The sequence below is a fragment of the Bacillus rossius genome, chromosome 7 (assembly GCF_032445375.1).
Source record: "Bacillus rossius redtenbacheri isolate Brsri chromosome 7, Brsri_v3, whole genome shotgun sequence".
NCBI classification, from domain to species: domain Eukaryota; kingdom Metazoa; phylum Arthropoda; class Insecta; order Phasmatodea; family Bacillidae; genus Bacillus; species Bacillus rossius.
This window is the reverse complement of record NC_086335.1, coordinates 38,369,847-38,393,169: the sequence shown is the minus strand read 5'-3', so window position 1 is coordinate 38,393,169 and position 23,323 is coordinate 38,369,847. Positions and strand designations below refer to the sequence as shown.

At 37.5% G+C, this 23,323-nt stretch overlaps 2 protein-coding genes across 2 annotated transcripts in view; one reads left to right on the top strand and one right to left on the bottom strand.

Annotated features, from left to right (window-relative positions):
- The window catches only part of LOC134533853 (dedicator of cytokinesis protein 3), a 286,469-nt gene that overhangs the window by 190,002 nt on the left and 73,144 nt on the right, over positions 1-23,323 (bottom strand). The gene's annotated exons all lie outside the window — the stretch shown is intronic.
- LOC134533854 (innexin inx3-like) lies at positions 9,598-22,916 on the top strand. The gene is made up of 7 exons (XM_063371550.1): positions 9,598-9,869; positions 14,815-14,993; positions 16,243-16,460; positions 17,218-17,433; positions 17,942-18,107; positions 19,500-19,723; positions 21,452-22,916. The coding sequence occupies exons 2-7, from the start codon at positions 14,831-14,833 to the stop codon at positions 21,584-21,586; spliced, it is 1,122 nt and encodes a 373-aa protein (XP_063227620.1). The 5' UTR covers positions 9,598-9,869; positions 14,815-14,830; the 3' UTR covers positions 21,587-22,916.

Sequence of the window (23,323 nt, the reverse complement as noted above, 5' to 3'; positions counted from 1 at the left end):
GGAACATCGAGTGAATTGAGAAATTCCGTTGGAAAGTTCACTGCTTCATTTTGGTGCACTACTGAATCAATAGATTTGTATGTCATTGTTTCACCTTCGATTCTGTTTATAATACTATTGTTCATATCCTGTACGTCAACATTTTTAGCCGCTAGAATGGCTCTTTCGCTCAACCATGCATGATTTTTGAATTTTGTTTCGATGTTTTGGAATACCTTGTCTACTAATTCCTCTTTTGAATCTACGATGTTGCATAAATCAGATGATAAGCTGATTTTTCCTGTTTCTGGATTTGTAGGTACAGTGCCGTTACCAACTTCAATTAATTGTCTTGAAAATATGACTGCTGTTGGATCGTTCTGAAGTTTAACTCGCATATTCGTGGTTAAATGCATTTTTTTTACTGTGCTCCAAAAATTTGAATATTTTTTAATTTAAACGTATTTTTATCAATAGAGTCGAAAGAATATACTTTCAAATTAAATAAAGTTTTTTATTCTTTCTTGAAATATATATATATATATATATATATATATATATATACATATTTGTGTAAATTATAGTCGTCAAGGCACAAATGGTCGAGTAGCCTGATGTGCTTGAACTTCGACAATATGGTACAGCATCGTCGAGCGTGGTCACAACTAAGTTGGGTGACCATGATATTTAGTTATAGAAACTTTTTTTTTCGACTTTTCCGGTGGATTTTCCCAAACTTTTATTTCATATAAACACTCTTCTGTTAAGATGCAATGTTCTGTAAAAATTTCAATCCAAACCATCGTATACTTTCCGAGTTTTGCGGCCAAATACATACGGAAGCTAAATTTTTATATATATAGATAAATAATTCGGTTTCAAACACAGCATAAACTAAATAAATATTTAAAGGACTGAACAAACCAATTAAATCAGCAGAGTTTGTTTTTAATTCGAGTGGCTGTTCACATATAAATGAGCATGTCTAAACATTAAACTACCAAAAATAAAATATTAATATATATTTAAGTGATTATTATTATATTGAGCTTATTTATTCCTGACATGCTTATGATTTTGAGGAAAAAGGAATGGGGGTTAGCTATACTGCTGCAATGTTTTGGCGCAAAGCATTTCTCTCTGCCGTGTATTCCACGCTGGTTTAAATGGGGCGTTTCGTAGTTGTTCTATATAGGTCTTCCGATAGCACAATACCTGCCGCTATTAGTAGCTATGACGGCTTGAAGAATGTGTTTGTCACTTGAATCATCAATCTGCAATCAGTAATCACAGCGTAGAGTGGTTCTCGAATCCAATTCCGTCCAGTCCGTAAACATGCTTCTGCATCTGGGGGAAGGAGAGATCTATAAAGCCGTAAATGTTCGGCCGAGTGACGCGACACGTGAAGAAACGATTACAAATTTGTATCGTGAAAGATGGCTAACATCTCGACGTGTGTATAAGACTTCTGTCGAAATTGACGTTGATTTTCTCCGTGTGCTCCCAGTTACTCCTGAGCCAAAAAGCCTCAACAGTTATATGTTTTCTTCATGTGACTTGAGATGTATTGAGTGTTTCGTTTGGTTAGTAAATTACAGTCACCAAACCCACACTAGTAGTACTTTAATCAGGTGGCAGTCAAACAAAAAAAAATTCATTGCCCAGTCGATTACCATGGTTTAGTGGAGCAGAGAAATACTATCACACAAGACTATACATATACACATATACATACACACCTGCACCATTATACATCTCAGTCTCTTCATGTTGCGCAATTGTGCAATTTAATGAAGTTACTAGCAGTTGTTTTCACATGTGGGCGCTTCTTGCGTCGCACCCTGTAGCACGGGCCCACGTGGCGGAAAACGCGGGAAGCAGAGCCGCAGGCGACATTGCGCGCAGGAACGCGGCAAGACGCGGGGATCAGGGAAGCACGCAGATGGAGGGGATAAATCCCCTCCTCCCCCCTCCCGGTCCAACCCTGAAATCCTAAGCAAACTTTCATTCCCACTAACAGAAGGAATGAACTTGAAAGAAAACAGCATGCAGAGAGATTATACCTCCCCCCCCCTTCCCCCCCCCCTACGAAAGCCAAATAAAATTCCGCGTATGCTCCTGGCGGTGATGGACGGCTGACGAACTATTAAGACGGCCACCTCTGCGGGTTTTTATCTCGGCAAGGTTCTAGGCCACATAGCTAAGAATATACACATTGTTACGAAAGCGAGAGACCAGACCGCGGCGCGCTTCGGGTTCGGAGCTGGCAGGCGCGTGTCACGTGGCCATCCATTGACGTAAGGCATAACACGCGTGCCTGGCCGGATTACAAGGGTCGTCGCTACCTCCTTCCCCCTCTGCTGCCCGCACATCGTCCTGCCTCGGCGCCGTTATCTGTCGCTGGGCGGCCTGGGGGAATTCCGCGGGTCGCCGCAGCGAATAGACGCTGCTTTTCTCGAAGCTTCGGGTTTCGGGTCGGCGCGGGATAACGCGACTGGCCCCAACTGCGCTCGTCGGTTCTGGAAAGGGCGCCGAACACTTTTTAACCCGCGACGCCGGCCTCTGCGACAGGTGCGGTGGCAGTTCGAGCGGATTCCGAGCGAAGGGAAGTGCGACGGCGGCGACGGAGTGCGGCGAGAGTTCGGCGACGGAGCTTGGCGACAGAGTCCCGCGACGGAGTTCCACGAGGAGTGCTGCGGCGAGAGTTGCGCGAGGAGTGCGGCCCAGCGAGGTGTGCGGTGTGTAAGGACTCCGAGACGCTGAGTGACTTGGGAATAAACATTTTTAATCGCGAGAAATTGGTGATTAGGCATTTATGAGTAAGATTTATTATTACTGTAAATATTAGTAATCAATAAAACTGTAATAATAAAAAAATTGGTTGTCTGTAAAGTCTGTTTACGGACGATAGTTTAACGTGACGTCATAACAAAACATTGATGAAATGATTGCATACTTTTATGAATAAAATTGAATCATTTTTATTTTAATAGGCCTAACAAAAGAATAAATACTTGAAATTATACTAGTAATCAGATTTTTAAAATGCAAGACTAATTAACCTTTATTGCCGAAAATGTTGTTATAAGCAATGAAAATCACATTAACTTTTCACTTCACTTTATTAACAGTCGACGAAACAGTTCACGTGTAGATGACTTGTAATTAATTTTAAAAACTGGCGTTTAGCTATAAAGTTTAAATATAATTATGAACAAGTTTTCATATAAATAACTGTAATCAAATATTTATCATCAATTATATGAATTACCATAATTTTTTAGTCAATTGTAACATAACCTATTCTTACTGCACTCGCCGACAGCGTAACGGATCACAGCGTAACGGAACAATGAGCGTAACGGGACACAGCGTAACGGAACAATGTACGTAACGGGACACAGCGTAACGGAACAATGTGCGTAACGGGACACTTTTTCGTGCGTGCAGCCGGCGTTCATCGATTTATTAGACGTCACGTCAAAAATTTAATTGGGCTATCCGTCTACGAACCCAGTAGTTTTTCCCCACATTAATAAATCGTAACAATATGTACACTGCAAGACCGTCGAGATAGAGGTGTTGGAAAAGAAAAAAAAAAGGATCGGGAAGGGAAGGTTGAATTTAGAGTTTTTGATGTGTAACATCTTATCTCTCGGAATTCGGCATTTTGTGGAAGTAATTTCGTGAATGCGACGGAAGTCAAGGAACGGAAATATATAACACCGGTGCTTTCCATCTGTGGCGAACAGCGCGAACCAAAGTTCACAAAGCCAAAGGGAAACTTTATAGTATTAACTGTTTAATAAATTTTTATCAAGATGGGCAGTATTTTAGTCAAATTCATTGTCAAAAATTAGTTCTAAAACAGAATTTTGGTATTTTTAAAGTTTTTTTTTCTTTTATCGGAGCAGTTCCATTAAAAAGTTTAAATTTTAGCTTTGCAAATCGAATGATTCGATAGTCGACGTAGCTGCTCCGGAAACGAATTCTAACGGCGGGTTCGGAAACTACGTGCTATTCGCGTCACGAAATAAAGTTGAAAGCAGAATTTGCGTATATTTATAACGCCTTTTTTTTTAAAAAAAGAATTCTACGTTGTATATTTGCAGCATGAGAACAAATGAATTTGCTCGTTACCGAGGTTAGATGTTGAACGTCACTGGCGATTACTGGAAGACTCGCTAAGGTATTTTTTTTATGCTTCTGTCCGCCCTGTTAGGACGAAAATTACAAGTCTATTGTTAACTGAATTCACAGTAAACCTTACAAGTATGCGATACTCACAGATCACGTTCACAGTGATGACCATAGTAACGTTTACGGTCTTTAGATTTTTTTTGGTGGGGTTTCAAAAGTTGGTCTTTAAAAGACAGGCAGGAGGCCCGGCAAAATTATTTGTCCCCAGGCCTCCAGTTTCTCTCGACGTCTCTGAACAGCGCCGGAGCCGTTCTATTTCTATTGCTGTATTTATCATGTACTGGAAAATGTAATGAAAGGGAGATGGGTGTCAAAAAAGAATGTCCTGAAGTGCCACAAATATGCATTACCAAAAATTATGCAGGAGTGGCTCCAGCAAAGACTTTTCGGTAGAAGCTGTTGTACGAAGAAGGATATAGTTGCAAAATATGGCATCAAATAATTCAGTAATTTTTTACCATACAGTTTTTGACTAAAATAAAGTTCTATGTGTGGTTATTATTAAGTTGGGCTTTTTGACGGACGTGTATTTTGGATTTAAATGAAACCTCAAATATAAAATAAAAATATATAATTTGGGCCCGGGGGGGGGGGGGTGGGTGTCTATCGCCTCTACACTCCCTTCCCATTTAAGACCAATGCTTGAAACTATGTGTCGGCCATTTAGAGTAATAAAATATAATGTCGTGTATATTTGAAGTGCCACACATCAGTGTGTCACTTTATAAGGCACGCCTAGTCAGGGGTGCATTGTGTTAGTGAGACGATATGATAAGTACTGGTGCTTCTAATGAGGTATAGACTCCGAACTCCTTGCGTGCTTTCGAGAATCTCTACCGGATGATTCATGCCTAAAAATTACTCTGAAAACACACCTTTTAACCTTGTTCATTTTTCTAAATAAAAAAAAAGGAAATATGACTACTTATTAGCCTTCAGCTTATTCTCAAAATGCTTTTCGTAACCAGACATCGTTCAAATATACGTTGAGCAGTTTTCGAATCGCATGGTTTCTTCTGAAGCTGTGTGCCCGGGTGGGCGGGGCCGGTATTCCACTGTAAAATATTTTATAAAACATCTTTTAAAAAATATATTTTCCATCTTTTAATAAAATATTTGATGAGTGCTTATTTTATAAAAGTTATTGGCTGTCAAGTACACTACATAAAAGATTGTTGTCAAAGAAGTAGTCAGTAATTGCATAGAATTTGATTGTTTGTAGTGTATTAAGTGTTCATTAAACAGTTAAACTTATTAACCACATTGAATTGTTTAAAGAAAACATTACTATGGATGACAGGCCCCCCACATCATTCTGTGGGCCCCGTTGCTAGAGGTCATGATGATCCCCCCCCCCCCCCTCATTTTTTATACTAAAAAGATTTTAAAAAATTTTTGGCTTCTATGAATATTAATTCTTAACCTTAATCACAATTATTTTTGTAATCTTCGTGCTTTGCACTGTACAGCATTTCATTACATTCATACTCAGCAATTAACATTTTTGTCGTTTCCAGAGTCCAAATGTACTTATTTGAGGGCTTAGTGGACATTTTAAAAATATACTACCATGAATCGATGTAAACAATCAAATTCTTTTATAAAATGTAACGCCAACCTATTACATTTTATAAAATAAATTTTATAAAAGATATAATTTATAAAATAAATTTTATAAAAGATATAATTTATAAAATATGACCTATTACACTATAAAAGAATCTATGTCAAAGAAGTTTTATAAAATATGTTTTATAAAATATTTTACAGTGGAATACCGGCCTTAATATTTGGCACGTCGCGTGCTTGACCAGCCACAGTGCTGGTTCACAGCGGGCTCGGAACCTCTTTGAAGCCACCTATTAATCAAGTGTACCGCCAACGACTATTGTGCCCACTCCGGGGACTGTGAATAATTGTCTTTCCCTTACTGTGTATTTATTTCAGCTACGTATTCATGTATCCATTGTACATAAATTCGGTTCTGTGGTGGTTTTTTTTTTATTCTACTTTTCCCCATGTTGGTCTGTATGTTTTATAGTGTACTTGCATCATTTATTTCATTTTATCCTTTTATGTTTCTTCGTAACCAATTTCGCAGGAAGAGACTTTTAAGTTTGGAATTGCGACTCTTGTGTAACCAGGTTTGTGTGTCTTATTATTATCATTTTTGTATATATTTGGCCTCGTTACCGATGTACTGACTTACTCAATGAATAAACAGAATTTTTTGAAAACCAAACCAAGAGTGGCGCCGGGCGCTCCTACGACGATCGTTCCCGCCAGAAGCTGCAGTTGAAGAACAACAACCTTCCGAGTAGGTGCGCCGTCTGTACACTCCCGGGGGAAAAAAAAAAAAAAAAAAAACGTGTTTCGACACGAGAGGTGATGTTGAGCAACACTTCTCCAGCACCGGAGAACGTGGAGAGCAGCGAATGTTTTTTTCCTTATTCCCCGCTCCAGTCCTGCGGTTGCGTGACTTCTGGAGAGAGAGAGAGAGGGCGGGCGAATCGCAGAAACACATGAGTCATTGGACAGCACCACTGGCAACTCACTTGACAACCTAGGCTGGGTTCACAATTGTAGAGGGGGGGGGGGGGGGAAGGCAGTACATTGCAGGCCATGTCCACGACCGTGTACACGACCTGTGAAATCTTACTGTTAATTTTTGCCGATGAAATTTCGCGATATATCCGACTTATGTTGGTAGCGTTAGTAAGTAACTACCAAATGATTATACCCGTGACATCTGACCAGCTGTTTGTGAACACGCTAGTGACATTTTCGAAGTAATTGCAGTAATTTATTTTTAAAGCAGGAATTCCCTGAGCATTGCACAATCTAGACATTCTCTTGCCACAATACGACTGATTAATATGAATAGTTGGTTGTCTAGTCCCGCCAAAATTGAGCCCTACTCTTCTTTCATTGGCTGTTCCGTCATGCGTCCGCAACAGAAATAACATATGTTAATTTCCCTCCTATCCCTCATATGCGCACGACCTCTCTCCCACGCACGCGACCGTGCTATGTAAGGTAGTTAAAAGTATCGTGCTATGCGCTATTGTGGATCAGTAGTTTCGAGAACATGTAAGTCAAATCTTGTGTACACGAACTAATGTTACTCTTATTGTAACTTATTATTATTATTATTTCAATTCTGAATCAAGCCTCTCTGTTATGAAACTCTATGGGACATAGCCAGAATTTTATTTCGGAGGAATAAATTTGTGTGTGTGTTTTTTTCCCTTTGTCCGTTAAACATTTATAGTACCTACCACTGAACGGTTTTTTTTCTGACCATCTTTATGACAGAGAATGTTAAAGCAGCCACTTATTTTTTAACAGGAGACCTTGAAGCATCTCAGCTTGATGGAGTTATAATCAATGCAGATTATATGCAGCTTTGTAAGGAAATCCCAATACTCACTGCTCAACCTACGTTACAACATACCATTTCTCAACAACATAGACTATATGGTGTAATTAACTGCACTGAAAAGTCATCTGGTCATCTGTTGTAATTTGACTACAACTTATTGAAGATGAAATAAAAAAAATGCTTAGAAAGCAACTACAAAAGAAAAGAGTACCTCCGATGTCCGCCCCCCCCCCCCCTTTTTTTTTTCCTTCACCCGAATACGCTGAAAAAGACGAAGAAAAATAATCAACATTCGACTGTGGGGACTGGCTCAGAATAGTGATTGTATTCAAGAAACATTACAAGTACGTTAGGTGTATTTTTGTGAGTTAAAATAAGAGGTCTTGGATACAAGAACACTAAATAGCTACAACGTACGTTTACCTATATCAAAACTCTCGTGTTCGCGCGCAACTAAACTATAGGGACGCAGTTTGGAGTCCTGTTAGCGTAGTAGTGATGGGGCAGTTGTTTGTTTTGTTTTGAATGATTTCATTTCTGCCTTTTAAATGTTACAGATTGACCCTATAAATTGATATACGTACATATTGAAACAATGTTCCAGACATTTTATCTCTTCCAATGTTCGTGAATTAATTTTTTTAGTCACTTTCCAATCAGTTAAATTTCTTGACGATCACCATTGAGGGTAAAATTAACGTAAAAACCCCTTCACTTGACAGTGAAGTTTAAATGATCATGTTTTAAATTATTTATTACATGGTCTCTGTGAATTGATATCTGCACTGGCAATTATTTTTAGCAAATTTCTTTGTTTTCATTGGAAGTAGGGGTGGTTTTGTTACGAATAGGCTATGTTCTAGATATGGTGCTATAAAAACGCAATGAACCCTACATGTTTTGCTTTGTGCGTTAACCATTGTTAAAATTCGTTTGTTTGCATTAATAGACTCAATTATGCTTTATTTAATTGACCTTTGTTCTTTTGTTTGAGGCATCACACCCATTTAGGATTTAGTAATTTCATTTTATCAAATGCTTGATTGGCGACAATGTTTTTTGCAGTAGCTCCACCGTGACGTATGTGCGCAAAACGAGATAAATTTGTTAGCGGATCGGACAGGTCTGTATATATGGGCCATAATTTTAAAGTCAACTGAAGTTAGAGCTCATGTTTCGAAAGACACTGGAAATGGAGTAGCTTATGCATTGATCTTAAGTCTCCTTTATTTAATGAAAACCTTGATAATAAATACGTTTATAAAGCATTGATTACATTGGGCGTTTTACAAGCAACTTGTCGATAAAAAAAACTCATGCGCATCTGAGTGTTGTATAGTTCAGCGAGAGTAGATAATACAAGGTTGAGGTTATATTTTTATTATTAAATCACGTTGCTTTGAAAGTTTTTTCATTACTATTTTAGTTTACATTCTAATGCGGAAGCATAAAAATTGTTTATTTCTTTATCAATTCCGTACTTCATCTGTTCACATAGGCCTATCCTTCCAATCAAAACACAGCGATGGCAAGCAAGTTCCAAGAACCAAAGATCAGGCAGCATGTAGGACATAAGCCAGGGGAAGCCTTTTTTCACAGACGAGAGAGCCAAACGTCCGATCGTGCATCTTCGGTTTTTTTTTTGTTCATTGTAAAAGGTTAGGTTAGCTACATTATAAATACTTTAAAACATTGTGGACGGTTGATTTGGTTAGGATAGCTACATTAAAGATACTGTGAAATCATGTAAACTGTTTCCTAGCCCTGGATAGCTACATATTAAAAAGTTATTTGTTAAGCAACCATATAATGATTTTACAGTATTTTTAATGTAGCTATACTTACCTAATATAACCAACCATCCACAATGTTTTAAAGTATTTATAATGTAGCTAACCTATCCTAATCGACCGCAAAATTTAATGCCACACCGGTTTATACAATGAGATAGAACGGGGAAAAAAAAAGCGAGCATGAACTTCGGGGAACTTCGGGTGTGGCTCTCTCGTCTGTGAAATGAAGGCTTCCCGTAGGCCAGTATTCAAGTCTAGTAACAATCAGGAAAACTCCGCGGAAGGTAATCCCGGCTTGGAGGAAGTGGTCTGCGAAGAAAAAAAAAACACTCCCCTCCACAAACCAGGACCGCCCCCCCCCCCCCCCTTCCCAAGCAATCCGGCTGCACTGTCAACTGTCATCCCTCCTCGCATTTGACCGTCAGCACCAGAAGCGGGTAGTTCGGGTGTTCACAGTTTGTGATTTGTGCCGTGAGATAAGGCTGTCTCCAGACCCCATCAACTCGCTGTACAAGGTAAGTGTAGTAGACTTATAATATTTCGTGGATAACTCTGGCCAACGAGGAGTGATCATACTCGTATTTATTCAACTTATTTGTAAGGCCCGTTCCACAATGATGTGAAAACGCAAAAACTGAAACTGATTCACAGAACTTCATGATTTTTAAGTTTCACTATCCGTCTGCCGCTTACATAGACGCACGGAAACGTAACGAATGAAAACCAATGAAAATGGATTTCACGGTTACGATTTTTTTTTTAAATTTAGTATTTATAAAGAATTTTCTTAAAAATAATTGAACATAAATCGGTAACTATACGCTAAAAACATTTGCTAACACAGATGCAGGAAAAAGTAACAAATGACAACCAATGAAATTAAATTTCATGGTTACGAAAAGTATTTTTAAAAATTTAGTATTTAAAAAGAATTTTCTTAAAATTATCGAACATAAATCTGTAACTATACGCAACACATATCTCAATTATTTTACGAAATTTCCATCACTTTCACGATTTCTATCCAAAAGGTACTGTAACCTCAACAATGTGTTTACTGTAAGCGCCATGACAAATGTAACAGTTTAGTTTGCAAATATATCGTTTACCATTAGGCCGTTGCCTACGTGATTATGTATGCTAATTGTTATCATTGCAGAGACAACGGTTAGACCCATAATTTTTCGCTGCGTATTTTGCGAAAGTATTTTATCCATAACAATAGACAACAATATTTGATAATAGTTCGTGGCCATTAACAGAAAATGTACTACGTCAAATAAAATATTTTATTTCAATAATTCAAATACGTGGGGTGGTGAAGTCTCATGCAAACTCGTAACGAATGTAAACAAACGCAATAAATAATTGCGAAAGATTTTGACAAATCCGTTGATAAATCTTAAATAATGAACACATTAGATGAAGAAGAAAATCAGTTCCATATCAACACTAGTTGAGATTAGTTGAGAGTATTTCATTTTCCAATCTAAATGATACTTAGAGTAATGAAGTACCTAATTTAATTGGTCTTTCACTCTTGATTTTACTCTTCCATGTCATGAAATTTTCGTAATTATTTCTATAAGTTTCTAACAGAGGATCCGGCTGCCAGTTTCGTTTATGTAGTTATTTGCGTATTTATGACGAACTGTAGAAACTCCGACGAAGTGTGTGTTGAAAACCATGTAAGTTAACTTATTACCGTTACAGCCATTAGCGTGGACGCGAGCTTTCAACTACAGGTCCACTTCACGTTATTGCTTGCATATAGCCCGTCTACAATAGTCCGAACCTGCACGTGGTCCGTGTCATCCGAATGTGTGTGTCTCACCGAAAACTGCCCTGTCCACAATTGCGATGTCCGATGGTATTGATTTATAAAGTTGTCACCAGAGCGCAGTAAATGTGCCAAACCAAATGTTTTTGTTTATTGTTTTGATGCTTTGTAGTTTGAGATTGAACTTATGAAAGTTATGTAAGTTATAAGTGACTTACAACACCTTCCATTTCCTTCAATAACAAAAACAAACACCACGTTTTCAAACGGGAACCGGAAATTCAAATATCGTGAGTGTTCTGTTCTTTTTGTGTCCGAAGTACACAGGTTGGGACAAAAAGTTCAAATTGACGAATGTCTTCGGACCAGGTAGGTTCGGACCTTCGCCCACTTGACGCATGACGTCAGAGGGTCACGTGGACCAATCAGCGACGAGTGTCCTTCGGACACAGTTTAGGACATTGCTATTGTAGACGGGACATTAGACATGTGGCTCTGAACTGGGTAATTTTCTACGTTGCGACTTTACCGTATATAACTTATTAAATTCCAAGAACACTTTTTTTGAACACTAAAGACGTCCCTCTATTTACCCTGAAAACAGCGTTTTTTTTAATTAAAACTTTTTTTAAATACCCAGGTTACATTATAATACCTGTGCAATTGATACTGCCGCTGCCATTGTTTTCTCGTGTGGGCAAATATTGTGTGTGTCTGTGTGTTTGTTTACGAGAACTTTAGTCAGTATAGGAATAATGTTAATAATAAAAGTAGTTAATATCATAGAATAAATAAAGTTATAGAACATAAACTTCCACACTAGGCTGCCGGGCACTGTTGTTAGCTCCCCTGGCGGCTGGGTGACGAATTAATGACACGAGCGTGGGCGTTTTATCTTAAATAAGATTTGTAATTAAAAGTAATCTATTGACATTTCCAGCCAACAATCTTAATACTCAAATTTCTGATAGTTATAAAAATTTTAGTACATTTTAAAAATTAAAATTTATTTATAATTTAAAATTTCATGAAACAATTGAAATATTTTCCTTGCTCTGGATAAGCTATAATTGAAAATAGTTCATAACAATACTATAAATATCATTCTTTAAACTTAGAAAGTTTTAAATTTCAGGGGGGGGGGGGGGGGGGCAGGCCCGCCTGCCCCCCACCGTCTCTTTTACAAAATTTACACCTTTGGTGTTACTAAGAGCATTCACTTTCATAGACGAAACACATTGGGAAGTAATAAACAAAACACACAGGTCAAATGCATTTCGACCAATTTGACTATTTCATGCGATTTTCAACACACGAATCCAATGTTTTGTCCCAATTTTCAACCCACGTCCAGGAACACAGCAGGCTAATCGAGACATTGCCGAATAAACATCACTTAAATTAATGTAAGCCACGTAAAAAAATCATTTGCACTTGCATGGAATATTTCACCATTTGTCTACAGCAGTAGCTCCCAAAAGGTGAACCGCGGAACCCTGGGGTTCCGTGGTATGGCCACAGCCCACAGAGGTTCCGTGAGTCGGGACGAATGTCCCATAAAGCAGGCACAGTTTTTGTCAAATAAAGTTCTTTGAAGGAGTTAGGGTTCCACCTAAAGAAATTTCGATCATAGGGTTCTCTGGCCTAAAAAAAATTGGGAATCGTTGGTCTACAGCATTAACCGAATACCGACGGTTGTTTACATTTTTGTTTTTTCGGGTAATTTGAGCGATAATGCTGCTCTCGAGTAGCAGGGTGTCAAACAATATAAGTCCGTCTATTCGATTTTCCTACCCTTGGTTAATATTACGAGTGTGTTGCAATTAAAATGAAATTTTTATGTTGCTACTAAAGACGTTCCTCTATTTACCCTGTAAACAGGGTTTATTAATTCCGTCTGGTTTTTGAGAAATTACGGTTTGTATTTCACATTTGATAGCCTATGCAATGAAGCTGCCGCCGCCATGTTATATTTTAATTGTTTGTGTTGCCGATCCTGTGGTTTTCCATTCATTATGTAGTTCAAAATTTCGCTCTGCAAATCGAATTAATAGTTAGTCGACGTAGCTGCTAGGCAGCGAATTCTAGTGGTAGGTGCGGGAAACTACGCGTGATTCGCGTCCAGAAATGTAAATTGAAAACACTATTTATCACGCTCGTAATTATTTTCAACAATTCTGCGTAACCTTCGTGTCCAAGTTTCGTATTATAAGTGTATTAGCAACATGTGAACATATGAATTCGCTTGTTACCTAGGGAAGATGTACATATCTATGGCGAGTACTGAAAGACTCCCTTATATTTTCTTCTCTAAAAAAAGGTTCTACACAACTCTCGCAAAAAAGAACTATTTCGGCATAACTACTGAAAGTAAGCGTTCAGATAAGGGTGTATTTGATACAGTGTTTTGCAGAAAAAACTATTTATGCACGCTATTTAACTTTGGTTTGTACAAAAAAACTGCCCTGCCCCGATCCTTGAAATCGTAAAAATTCATTCATTCCCATCCACGAAAAGAAATTGTTGAATATAATTCAGCAGGAAAATGGCTTCCCCCCCCCCCCTCCCAGTTGTCCTTCGCGAATTTAATTTATGCGTACGCTTCTGGCGATCGCCTCCCCATAATTCATAATTCCCACATCACTTTAAACTACACCATAAAGGTATTTTTGTTTGATAACCCAGCCCTCTTAGCCATAAGGCCTTACCGGCCTGGGGCCCCCACGGGCGTGGGTACGGATACGCCGTACACGCAAATCGACTTAAAAACTACATGATTATGCCGTGCAAGGGTTCCCCCCCCCCCCCCTTTTCTTTTTTAACCCAGCACTCTTAGCCTAATGGCCACTTAAAAACTACAGAGAGAATCTACTCCATAGTGAGAAATGCGTTAAAATATAAAATAGCCTATTATGAGAGTTACAATTCTATTGATCTTAATTTCGGCTACCTCATTAACTGGGAGGTATGCCACACCACCTTCAGCCCTCCGGCCACCTCCCTCCTCCCCCCCCCCCCCCCTTTTCCCAAACCGGAAATTCAAAGCTGGTTCAGCAACCGCCGAGGGAACAATCTGTGCACTGCATGTACCTGACCATTTATAATAATTTGGTGGAGCAATTAATTATGTATGTTGTGTTGCGAGGATCGTTTACCGGAAACTGAAGTCCGAACGCGCTTGTGTTAGTAAGCGGACATTTTCCGAAAACTAGTCGCACGCCTCTTGCCGTATTCGCGATGACGACGACTAAAGTGGTGAATAGATGGAACCAGGGTGAAGGGGGAGGGGGATTCCCCTCCCGAAATCCCACAAAAATCGTATTCCCAGCAACAAAAGGAAAGAATTGAAAGAAAACAGCGGGGGCAAAGTAGGTCTGTCCCCCCTCCCTGCCTTTTCCCCCGCAAATGAAATATTTCCAGGAAACATAGTACCTCAAGACCATCTTTGCATCTGCACTGTACAGTCTATATTCTTTCTAAACTGACAAAAAATGTCAATTATATCAAATTTCAGAAAAAACTGCTTCCATACAATTTGCAGAATATAGTGCTATGATGCCTAATAATTATCCTACATTAGTACCCATTTTTTTGACACAGCCTTGTAAAATATCTTCGTGAAAAATACACGATCAGGCCATGTGGCTGAACATGACCATCTGACGCTGATTTGTTTTCAGCTTGAACCACCCCAAGATGACGCTGCTGGGGTTGGTCTCTGCCATCACGGGCTTCGTGAAGGTGCGCTTCCTAGAGGAGAAGGAGGTGATAGACACGGCCATTTTCCGTCTGCACTCCCGGGCAACATGCGCCATGCTCTTCCTGGCGTGCGCCCTCTGCACCGCGACAACCCTTCTGGGTGAGCCCCTGCGTTCTGCTCCTGGTTCGAACCGCTTCCAGGCCCCAAACTCACAAGGAATTACATTCATATCCGGTATCATGAAGTTAATTTTCTGTGGAAACTTTCATAATCTGGTACAGTAAATGACTTAACACTGCTCAAAATTAGTTTCAAAATAATTCCTATTACCACTTGATTATAAAGCCAAATGTATTTCGTAAAAAAATTATCTTCATAAAATCACCTATGAATGAAACTGGTCTCTTTGCTTTTAGGTAGGTTTTAGTTAAGTCATTCAGGAAAATCTAGCTACAGGGTTTTTAGTTTCACGAGACCTAGACAGCAAAGCCAACGTCAACACAAGTGTGCATGTATGCAGTCTATCCCAAAAGTCAACTTCAAGTCGAGAACAGTAAATAGGTTTTTAGTAATGGTTCTGAAACACGAAAAATTCAAAAGATGTCTTATTTTTTAGTTATAGAAATTTTTTATAAAGTTTTTTAATCCCCTCCATGCCCCAAATTATTTGATACTGTGACTAAAATTTTTTGCAATGCAATCATAAATAACTACTATTAATAACAATTTAAAATAAAATCAAATCATGCTGTACTTTTTACGAAAATAAAATCTTTGCATGATGTAAGAACGCAAGAAAATTATGATGCGGAAAGTAAAATAACATTTTCAAACACGCATCTGTAAATTACGCAAGATGCAAAAACGCAATGCAGGCATCAGCCAACTTTAACCTTTTGCTTTTCCGCAGTCTTCATTTGAAGCGCTGTGTTTCAAAACTAAAAGATGCAGACATAATTGATAGAAAAGCTTAAGATATTCTATTTGTCACACTAGTTTTAAATCATTAACTATCACACAGTGAAAGCAAATCATGCTTTTTAAAATCAAAATAATTAATGACTTAACATGTTTCTGTGGAAAAAAAAAATTAATGAAAAGGAGCAAGATGAAAAAAATTTTTCTACAGTTTTACAGTTTCAAGTTGTAGGTTGGCAATGTGTTGGTGACTTACGTCGTTTTGTAAACCACTCTAGATTTCTCCAGTTTGTTGCGTTTTGGTGCTCCTGTGTTTCTTGAAATTCATAAACAGTGTCATATTCCTTTTCCAGTATCCCTGTTCTGTATAGTATGTGTATTGCTGGGAATTTCTAATGACTTTGCTGTCAAACATTTTTAAGCTCAAATGAGAAGAAAAAAAAACCTTTAAATAAATGTTCTCTGCACGTACTTATGTTTTGTTAACCAGGGGACCCCATTGCGTGCTTGAACGACTTCAAAAAAGGTGACTTCAACAAGCCCCTGAACACGTACTGTTGGATCTCGTCCACATTCTCGCTGCCCAAACACCTGCACAAGCCTGCGGGGCAGGTTATCTACGCGGGCATTGGCCCCCACAGCCCGGGGGAGGATGAGCAGACTTTCCACACGTACTACCAGTGGGTTCCGTTCGCCCTGCTGTTTCAGGTGAGGCTCGCTCCCCGCATCTCCAGTGTTATCAGTGTGCAGTTTACACAGCTCATCATTAGTGCTAGGTTTATGAAGGATGAGTGCTAAATTGTGCATCATGATGGCAAGGAAAACACTTTGTGACTTTAGTCAGCAATCTTAGAGGGACAAATTGTTTCTATCAAATTTAATTGATTTGGGAAACACACAAAAATTTCAAATGCAAACCAATTCATAACATTTGTCTTAGGAATGTGATTAGTTATGTTATATACTACATAATTATAATTTTTATAGCCATGAGGTTACTTTGTCGTGGTCAGGTTTTAAACAGAGCAGTTCTTTAATTAGTGCATGGTTTTAGCAATAAGATACATTTGTCATATTTGTTCTGAATCTGGTAACAGGATGAAGTTAACGAGCAATTGTGTGATAATGGTCATATTGCTGTTGGAGGTAACAAATCAGACCTGTGTAAGATCTAGTTGGTTGTTAAATGGGTGATAATGCATAATGCATGGTGCTAGGAAGTGCTCAAAGTTTGGGCTTTTTCTTGAGTTTAAAATATTAAATGGATAATAAAGCATTAAAAGTTGTCATAATTTATTCCAATCCTAGATGTGTAAGCAAAAAACATAGGCAATACATATGGTACAAGATTTTTTATTTTGGAGTGGGGGGGGGGGGGGGGGATGAAAAAGGTGTGTATACTCATGTGCAAGAAGAAGGTTGTGTGTACCGGGCTTATCACAACGTGTTGCTCCCGTGTGTGCAGGGTATCCTGTTCTACCTGCCCCACTGGCTGTGGAAGTCTATGGAGCAGAAGAGGATCGAAGTCATCAGCAAGGGCCTACGTGGGGTCCTGGTGGACCCAAACAGAAGTCACGACTCGGTTGAGCGACTGGCGGACTACCTGGTGCAGACCGTCAACTCCAACACCCATTATGGCGTCGGCTACATGCTGTGCGAGCTGCTAAACCTCGTTAATGTCGTGAGTACAGAGTACGCCTGCTTTTGAGAGTGTTGTGTGGTTTTACGTGGAGACTTGTAGTTATTGGCCTTAATGTGTTGAGATCAAGTACCAGATCATGGTCATGTTCTGAGAATAGCGTGAAAAAATACCCTGGAAAAATATGAATATTTATTGTCTATCCAAAACAAAGAATATGTAGTTCATTTATTATTTTACTGTAAACTACAGTAGTTTACATAACATTTTTCTGCTTCTTTGAGAATTTATACTTCTATCATAATTTTTTTATAATTATTTAATATTATATTTAGTTTTTACAGTTATATATATATATTTAATAATTTTTTATTTACTTGTCTTTATCTGTTCTCCCTTTAAGTCTTTTGTTTGATTGTTTGTTGCCCCATATGTTTATTTCAAATAATTTTTGAACACGTGAAACATATATTTAAAACTACCACAAAACAGCTTTCTGTTACTTTGGCCATGTTTGAGGTACCATGGACATTTTTTTTTGCTTTTAAAGATCGGCAACATCTTCTTAATTGACAAGTTCCTTGGTGGTGTCTTCCTGAGCTATGGCACGGAGGTCATTTCATTTGCAAACATGGAACAATTCAACAGGACGGACCCTATGATCAGAATTTTCCCACGAATCACCAAGTGCGCGTTTCATTCATACGGGTCTTCTGGTAAGTATAGTCTTACTATATACAAAGTAATAAGTCACACAAATAATAAGCATAATGCATGCTATAATCTGATTTGGGTCTTGACAATCTTGTGCTCATCATCCTGCTATATCTTCTAGGAAGAATCAGTATGACTGAGAAATGGTTATTTCAGATACCTCAAGTGTGACTGTTTAAAACTTTTAAGCATTTTTGCCTCTTAACAGTTAAGATTTTCAGTATTTTAATGGCATTCTACATATATGATTAAAAATGCAATAATACAAGAAAAATTTGACAGAGTGCAGAATCTAAAGCATGGACTTGAACACTGTATAGTTTATCTTCCAATACAGCTGCACTATATGAATCATGACACATGCAATTCATACATTGTTGGTGCTATGAAATACGCAGTCCTTGTCTTAGCTTAGATGCAAAATCTAAACAGTTTTAAATAACAAAATGGTGCAAGACTTTTAGAATGATAAAAACAAATTTCAGTAATTACACATCATATTATGATTTTTGACACCTCTTTTGGCAGTTTTAAGTCATTGGTAGGTTTATACACAGAAAACTAAAAACAGGCCAACTATGGAATTTGTGGTATAACAGGCATAACTATGGTATAGTAAGAATATATTCATTATCCAAGAGGTTTTTGAAAGTTCTGTTATGTATTGCCTCGTGCCTAGTGATGAATAGTTATGCAGACACATTGAAAATATTTTACCATAAATGATTTATCATGGAATAAAATATGGTCTACAATGTAAATAATGCTCTATACTTTATAATGAGAACAATTTTATTTAACAATAATTTGCTAAAAGATTGTCTTTTGAAATATTCTCAACTTAATTTTACCTTAAAAAACCTAAAATTATTTTTCTCACAATACATATTAAAAAATGATGGATGAACGGTATTTATATTTGAAATTATTAAAAAAACAGATGCATACAACACATCAAATAACTTGCATTAAGGGAGGAGTTAAGTAGTCACCGCTAGATATCTAGACATTAATATCGACAAGTTTAGTATATAAAATACATGGAATGTAGTCAATTCTGAATGCTTAACTCTTGACATTTAAAGCCTATAAAATTATTCCCATTGGCAAATTAATTTATAAATCCATACATACACATACATGAAAGTAGCAAAATAATTGTTGATGTATGCGAAAAATCACTTTTTAATTTCATACTACTGTTAGTCATGTAAAATTTCATGATATGGACGACCAGTTAGACTATTTGTTGAGGGTATGAAAAACTAGATGTGTTTTTATTGCCCCTTTTTTTTTGTTAAAAAAAAAAAAAATGAGAATCTTGGTTTTAACTCATGTCAAAATGAAGTGTTAAGATGCAGACCTGTACCTGCGGATGTGACGATGATCCTCAGGTTCCATTCAAACGCACGACCTGATGTGCGTGATGGCCATCAACGTGATAAACGAGAAGATCTACATATTCCTGTGGTTCTGGCTGTTTGCGCTGTGCGGGCTCACGGTCCTGGGAGTGCTGCACAGCCTCGCCTTGGTCGTGTCCAGAGACTGGAGGGCGGTCGTTCTGCGCAAGAGGTTCCTGAGTCGCCCCGAGGCGGAGTTCTTGGCGCACACGCTGCCGGTGAGTGCGGCTGCTTGCCTCTGCGGCCTTTCATTCCCTACTTGCTTGCTTTGCTCACCCCCAATGGCAAGCCTCTCTTTTTGAAACAAACGTCTTGTTGGGCAGCATTTGGGAAAATATGCCGAACTCATCAACGTTGAAAATGTCTTTCGGTTCATACTCAAAATTTGAGGCAAAAATCGTCGGCTTACTTCCAAAACCTCGTAAGTCCAGATTTTCCCAGTTTTATATTCCGGATGTGTTTGGTGTATTTTTTTCATTTTTTCATAGTGCAATTGCTGATAAAACCTCGTAAGTCAACTTTACTTAGTCTCTTCTCTATTCACAAATTATAAAACCTCGTATCTTTGTCAGTCGATACTGTGCTCCAATAGCTCATAAGTTCTCCTGTAAAATTGACTGAAATGGAGTTACGAGGTTTTAGAAGTAAGCTGACGAAATTCTCCATGCATTTATTGATTCTCCACTCACACGCTGATTCTTCACTTATTGCCTGGTACACAATGCTAGTACCATTTGATGGCTTTAAATTCAACATTGTGTTCTGCTTTTTTCTTTTGAAATCATGCCACTCAATGGGATGTTTTGTGCAGGCTGCTATTTAAACCATTCAAGCAATGGTTTTTCTCACTTCATATTTTCCACTTCTTTTCTTACATGTTGATGAAATATTTCTGGCCTTGGAACTTATTTTATCATATTTGGTAAAATTGTAATTCTGTGTTGATGGTGGTACTCCCAGCTGTATAGCAATTGCCACTAGTGGAAACTTGGGGTTGGAATTAATTTTGTTTATAATGTCCAGCTTTTCTTTTAATGAAAACACTTTGGATTTAATTGCTCTCTTAGTTAACACCATTATTATGAAACATAAACCAAATTTTGTATTACATTTAAATTACCAAAAATATTACATCAGTGCAAGAAGGCACTAACGTAATGAGTGGTAAAATAATACTACTCGGCAAAAGCCGGAGTGTGCGTGGTGCAGCAATTGGCAAGTTACCGATGTCGATATGGTCGTCAACTTAACCAAACATTATGCCAACCACTGCTGCACAGCGGTGAGCTATTGATACCGAGAGATGACTTCGTGCCCGCACTCTGTATAGGCATCAACTAAATACGCGCTGCACAGCAGCGGCGGATGTGGAACAAATAGAGATCGTAATGTTTAAGAACATGTCCTAAAGAGTATTTACTTGTCAAACAATTATGCACTTTTGTTAATTAAATAAAACTAATTTTCTAAAGAATAATGCATTTCCACTTAAAAAAATCATTTTATAGAGGAACAGGAACTTCTTACCCGGTAAATAATAAAATATGGAGAAACTGGCGGGACTAAAACATTTGATCGTATGAGATGGGAAATTTTATTTTTTTAAAGCACGATAAAATGTTTACATTTAACAATGCCATTATGCCAAAGTTTGATAAAATTTAGTGGTCAGATTGGTAGCATTGGCTGCATGCAATTGATGGAAATGATGCAGTTGCCTATTGAGAGAGAAGATTTTTATGGTCAGTTTGATGTTGTGTTAGATACGTACTTGAAGCTAATGTTACCTTGTAAGATTGATTGAGACAGGCAGATAATGTTTGTTCGGACAGGAAAAAATCGGGAATATTTTTTAGAGGAAGAGTGTGGAACCCTGACAGTCCATGTTTGTTCTCGACCTCGTGAGATGCGTCCGTGGCACACAGTGGTGGTCTGTTTTCCCACAGCTCGGGGACTTCATGCTGCTGAACTTCCTGAGCTACAACGTGGACAGCAGTCTCTTCGACCTGTTGCTGCAGCATGTGCACGCGAGAGTGAAATTCAGCAACTTCAAGGGCCTCTCAAAGCACCTCCCGTACTGAACAGTTCTGGATTTCTATCGTAATACATAGTGATTAATTACACTTTGCATTTAAAAAATTTGGTTACAAATTTTTGTGAACACAAATAGCCATAATAGATTTCCAAATGACACAGTACAGTGTGGCTTGAATTATTGCAGTAGGTCTGTCAAGATGGTATTTTAAGTGTTCTCTTTCCCCTCCCTCAAAGTGGACCTGCAAGACTCACTGTCGGCAGAACTTTTGTCCTTACTTTGTTTTTTTCGGGTGAACAGATGGCAATTTTAATGAAACGCAGCGGCTTAAAGTTTGTCCGTTGTGCTCTAGTCGCAAGTACGATGTGTTGCTATTGAAATATATTTTATGTGATAGTTATTTGACAAGATGGTTGTGGCGGCACACTAGAAGAAAGTGACAAAAGTTGTTTTGGATATGCTGTAGATTTCTATGAACTTGTATTTATATTAGTCTGATAATATCCCAATATTTCTGAAATCATGCTATCAGTCATTTAGTTATGTATATAGGAACAAATGATCTAAATTTAGACTTTCAAAAATGTTTGTAGTGCTACTTAATTTTTATATCAAGCATATTTTTGTAACTAAATGTAATACTTAATATTAATATTAAGTGGTGGTATTACGCTTAAAACAAATAATTAATAGCATAGGTAGAAACATTTTTTTTAGTTACAGTTAAGTGATAAAATGTACATATGTACAGTAATAAATTAAGTTTAACACTAGTTACTATTACATACAAGCTAATATTTTTCAAATATTTGTTGGATGCATTTTGTACTCTACTAAGTTTGATTCAGTTCGGGCTTCTTGTAGAGTGTATAGTAACACTCATTGCAACTGTTCCTACAATTTTTTTTTTTAGTTAATAGTTTATATAGGATAAAATAACTGTTACAAAGAGCTCTATTAATCCGACATATTTTTATACCTACAGATTATATGTAATGAACATTTGAAAAGTAAATTATTCTATACATAAGACATTCATTTCATGGTAATGTTTAAATATTCTACTGGTTTTCAAGTAGGACTTTGAACTGCTCAAATGTATATTATTAAGAACTATATGGTGGTTACAAGCGTAATTAGATAAATATGTATTGAAAGTTTGAAAACTGCTTGATTTAGTAGTGTATTTCTGTACATGAAGAAATGTTGCAATGGTAAGATGTGTTGGAAGGAAGCCAAAGGGCTTTGGGCGTAAATAACTTTAAATAAATATTTCAGGTGGACTGTCAATTTTAATAACTGTATGCATCTTATCAAAAGTTTTTGTGAAGTGTCTTGCTATAAACTGTTAAATAGAAAAAATAACAATGTTGAAATATTGTGCATTCATTATACATCCTACCTTTTTTGCTACAAGCTGTTGCAATATTATTGTTCAGGGCCCTGTATCATATAATTTACAGGCCACAAGTTGCTTTAAACAGCAGCATTAACGAAATCGTTTTAAATAAAAAAATAATTTCTTCATTTGATTTATAGAATGCTTTTCATGAGAATATGATGTTATCAAATGGAATAATCTTAAAATGTTAGTGCAATTTAGAAACTGCGCAAGATACTTGAAATTAAGATATAGAAAAAATGATCAAATCACCCATCTAAGTTTCTTTTAAGTATCATGATTTTGTAATGACTAGTAATAAGTTTTTCATAAATTGTTTTAGGTACACCATATTTTGTACGTAAGCAATATAATTGGTTAGGACTATGGAAAGAATTAATT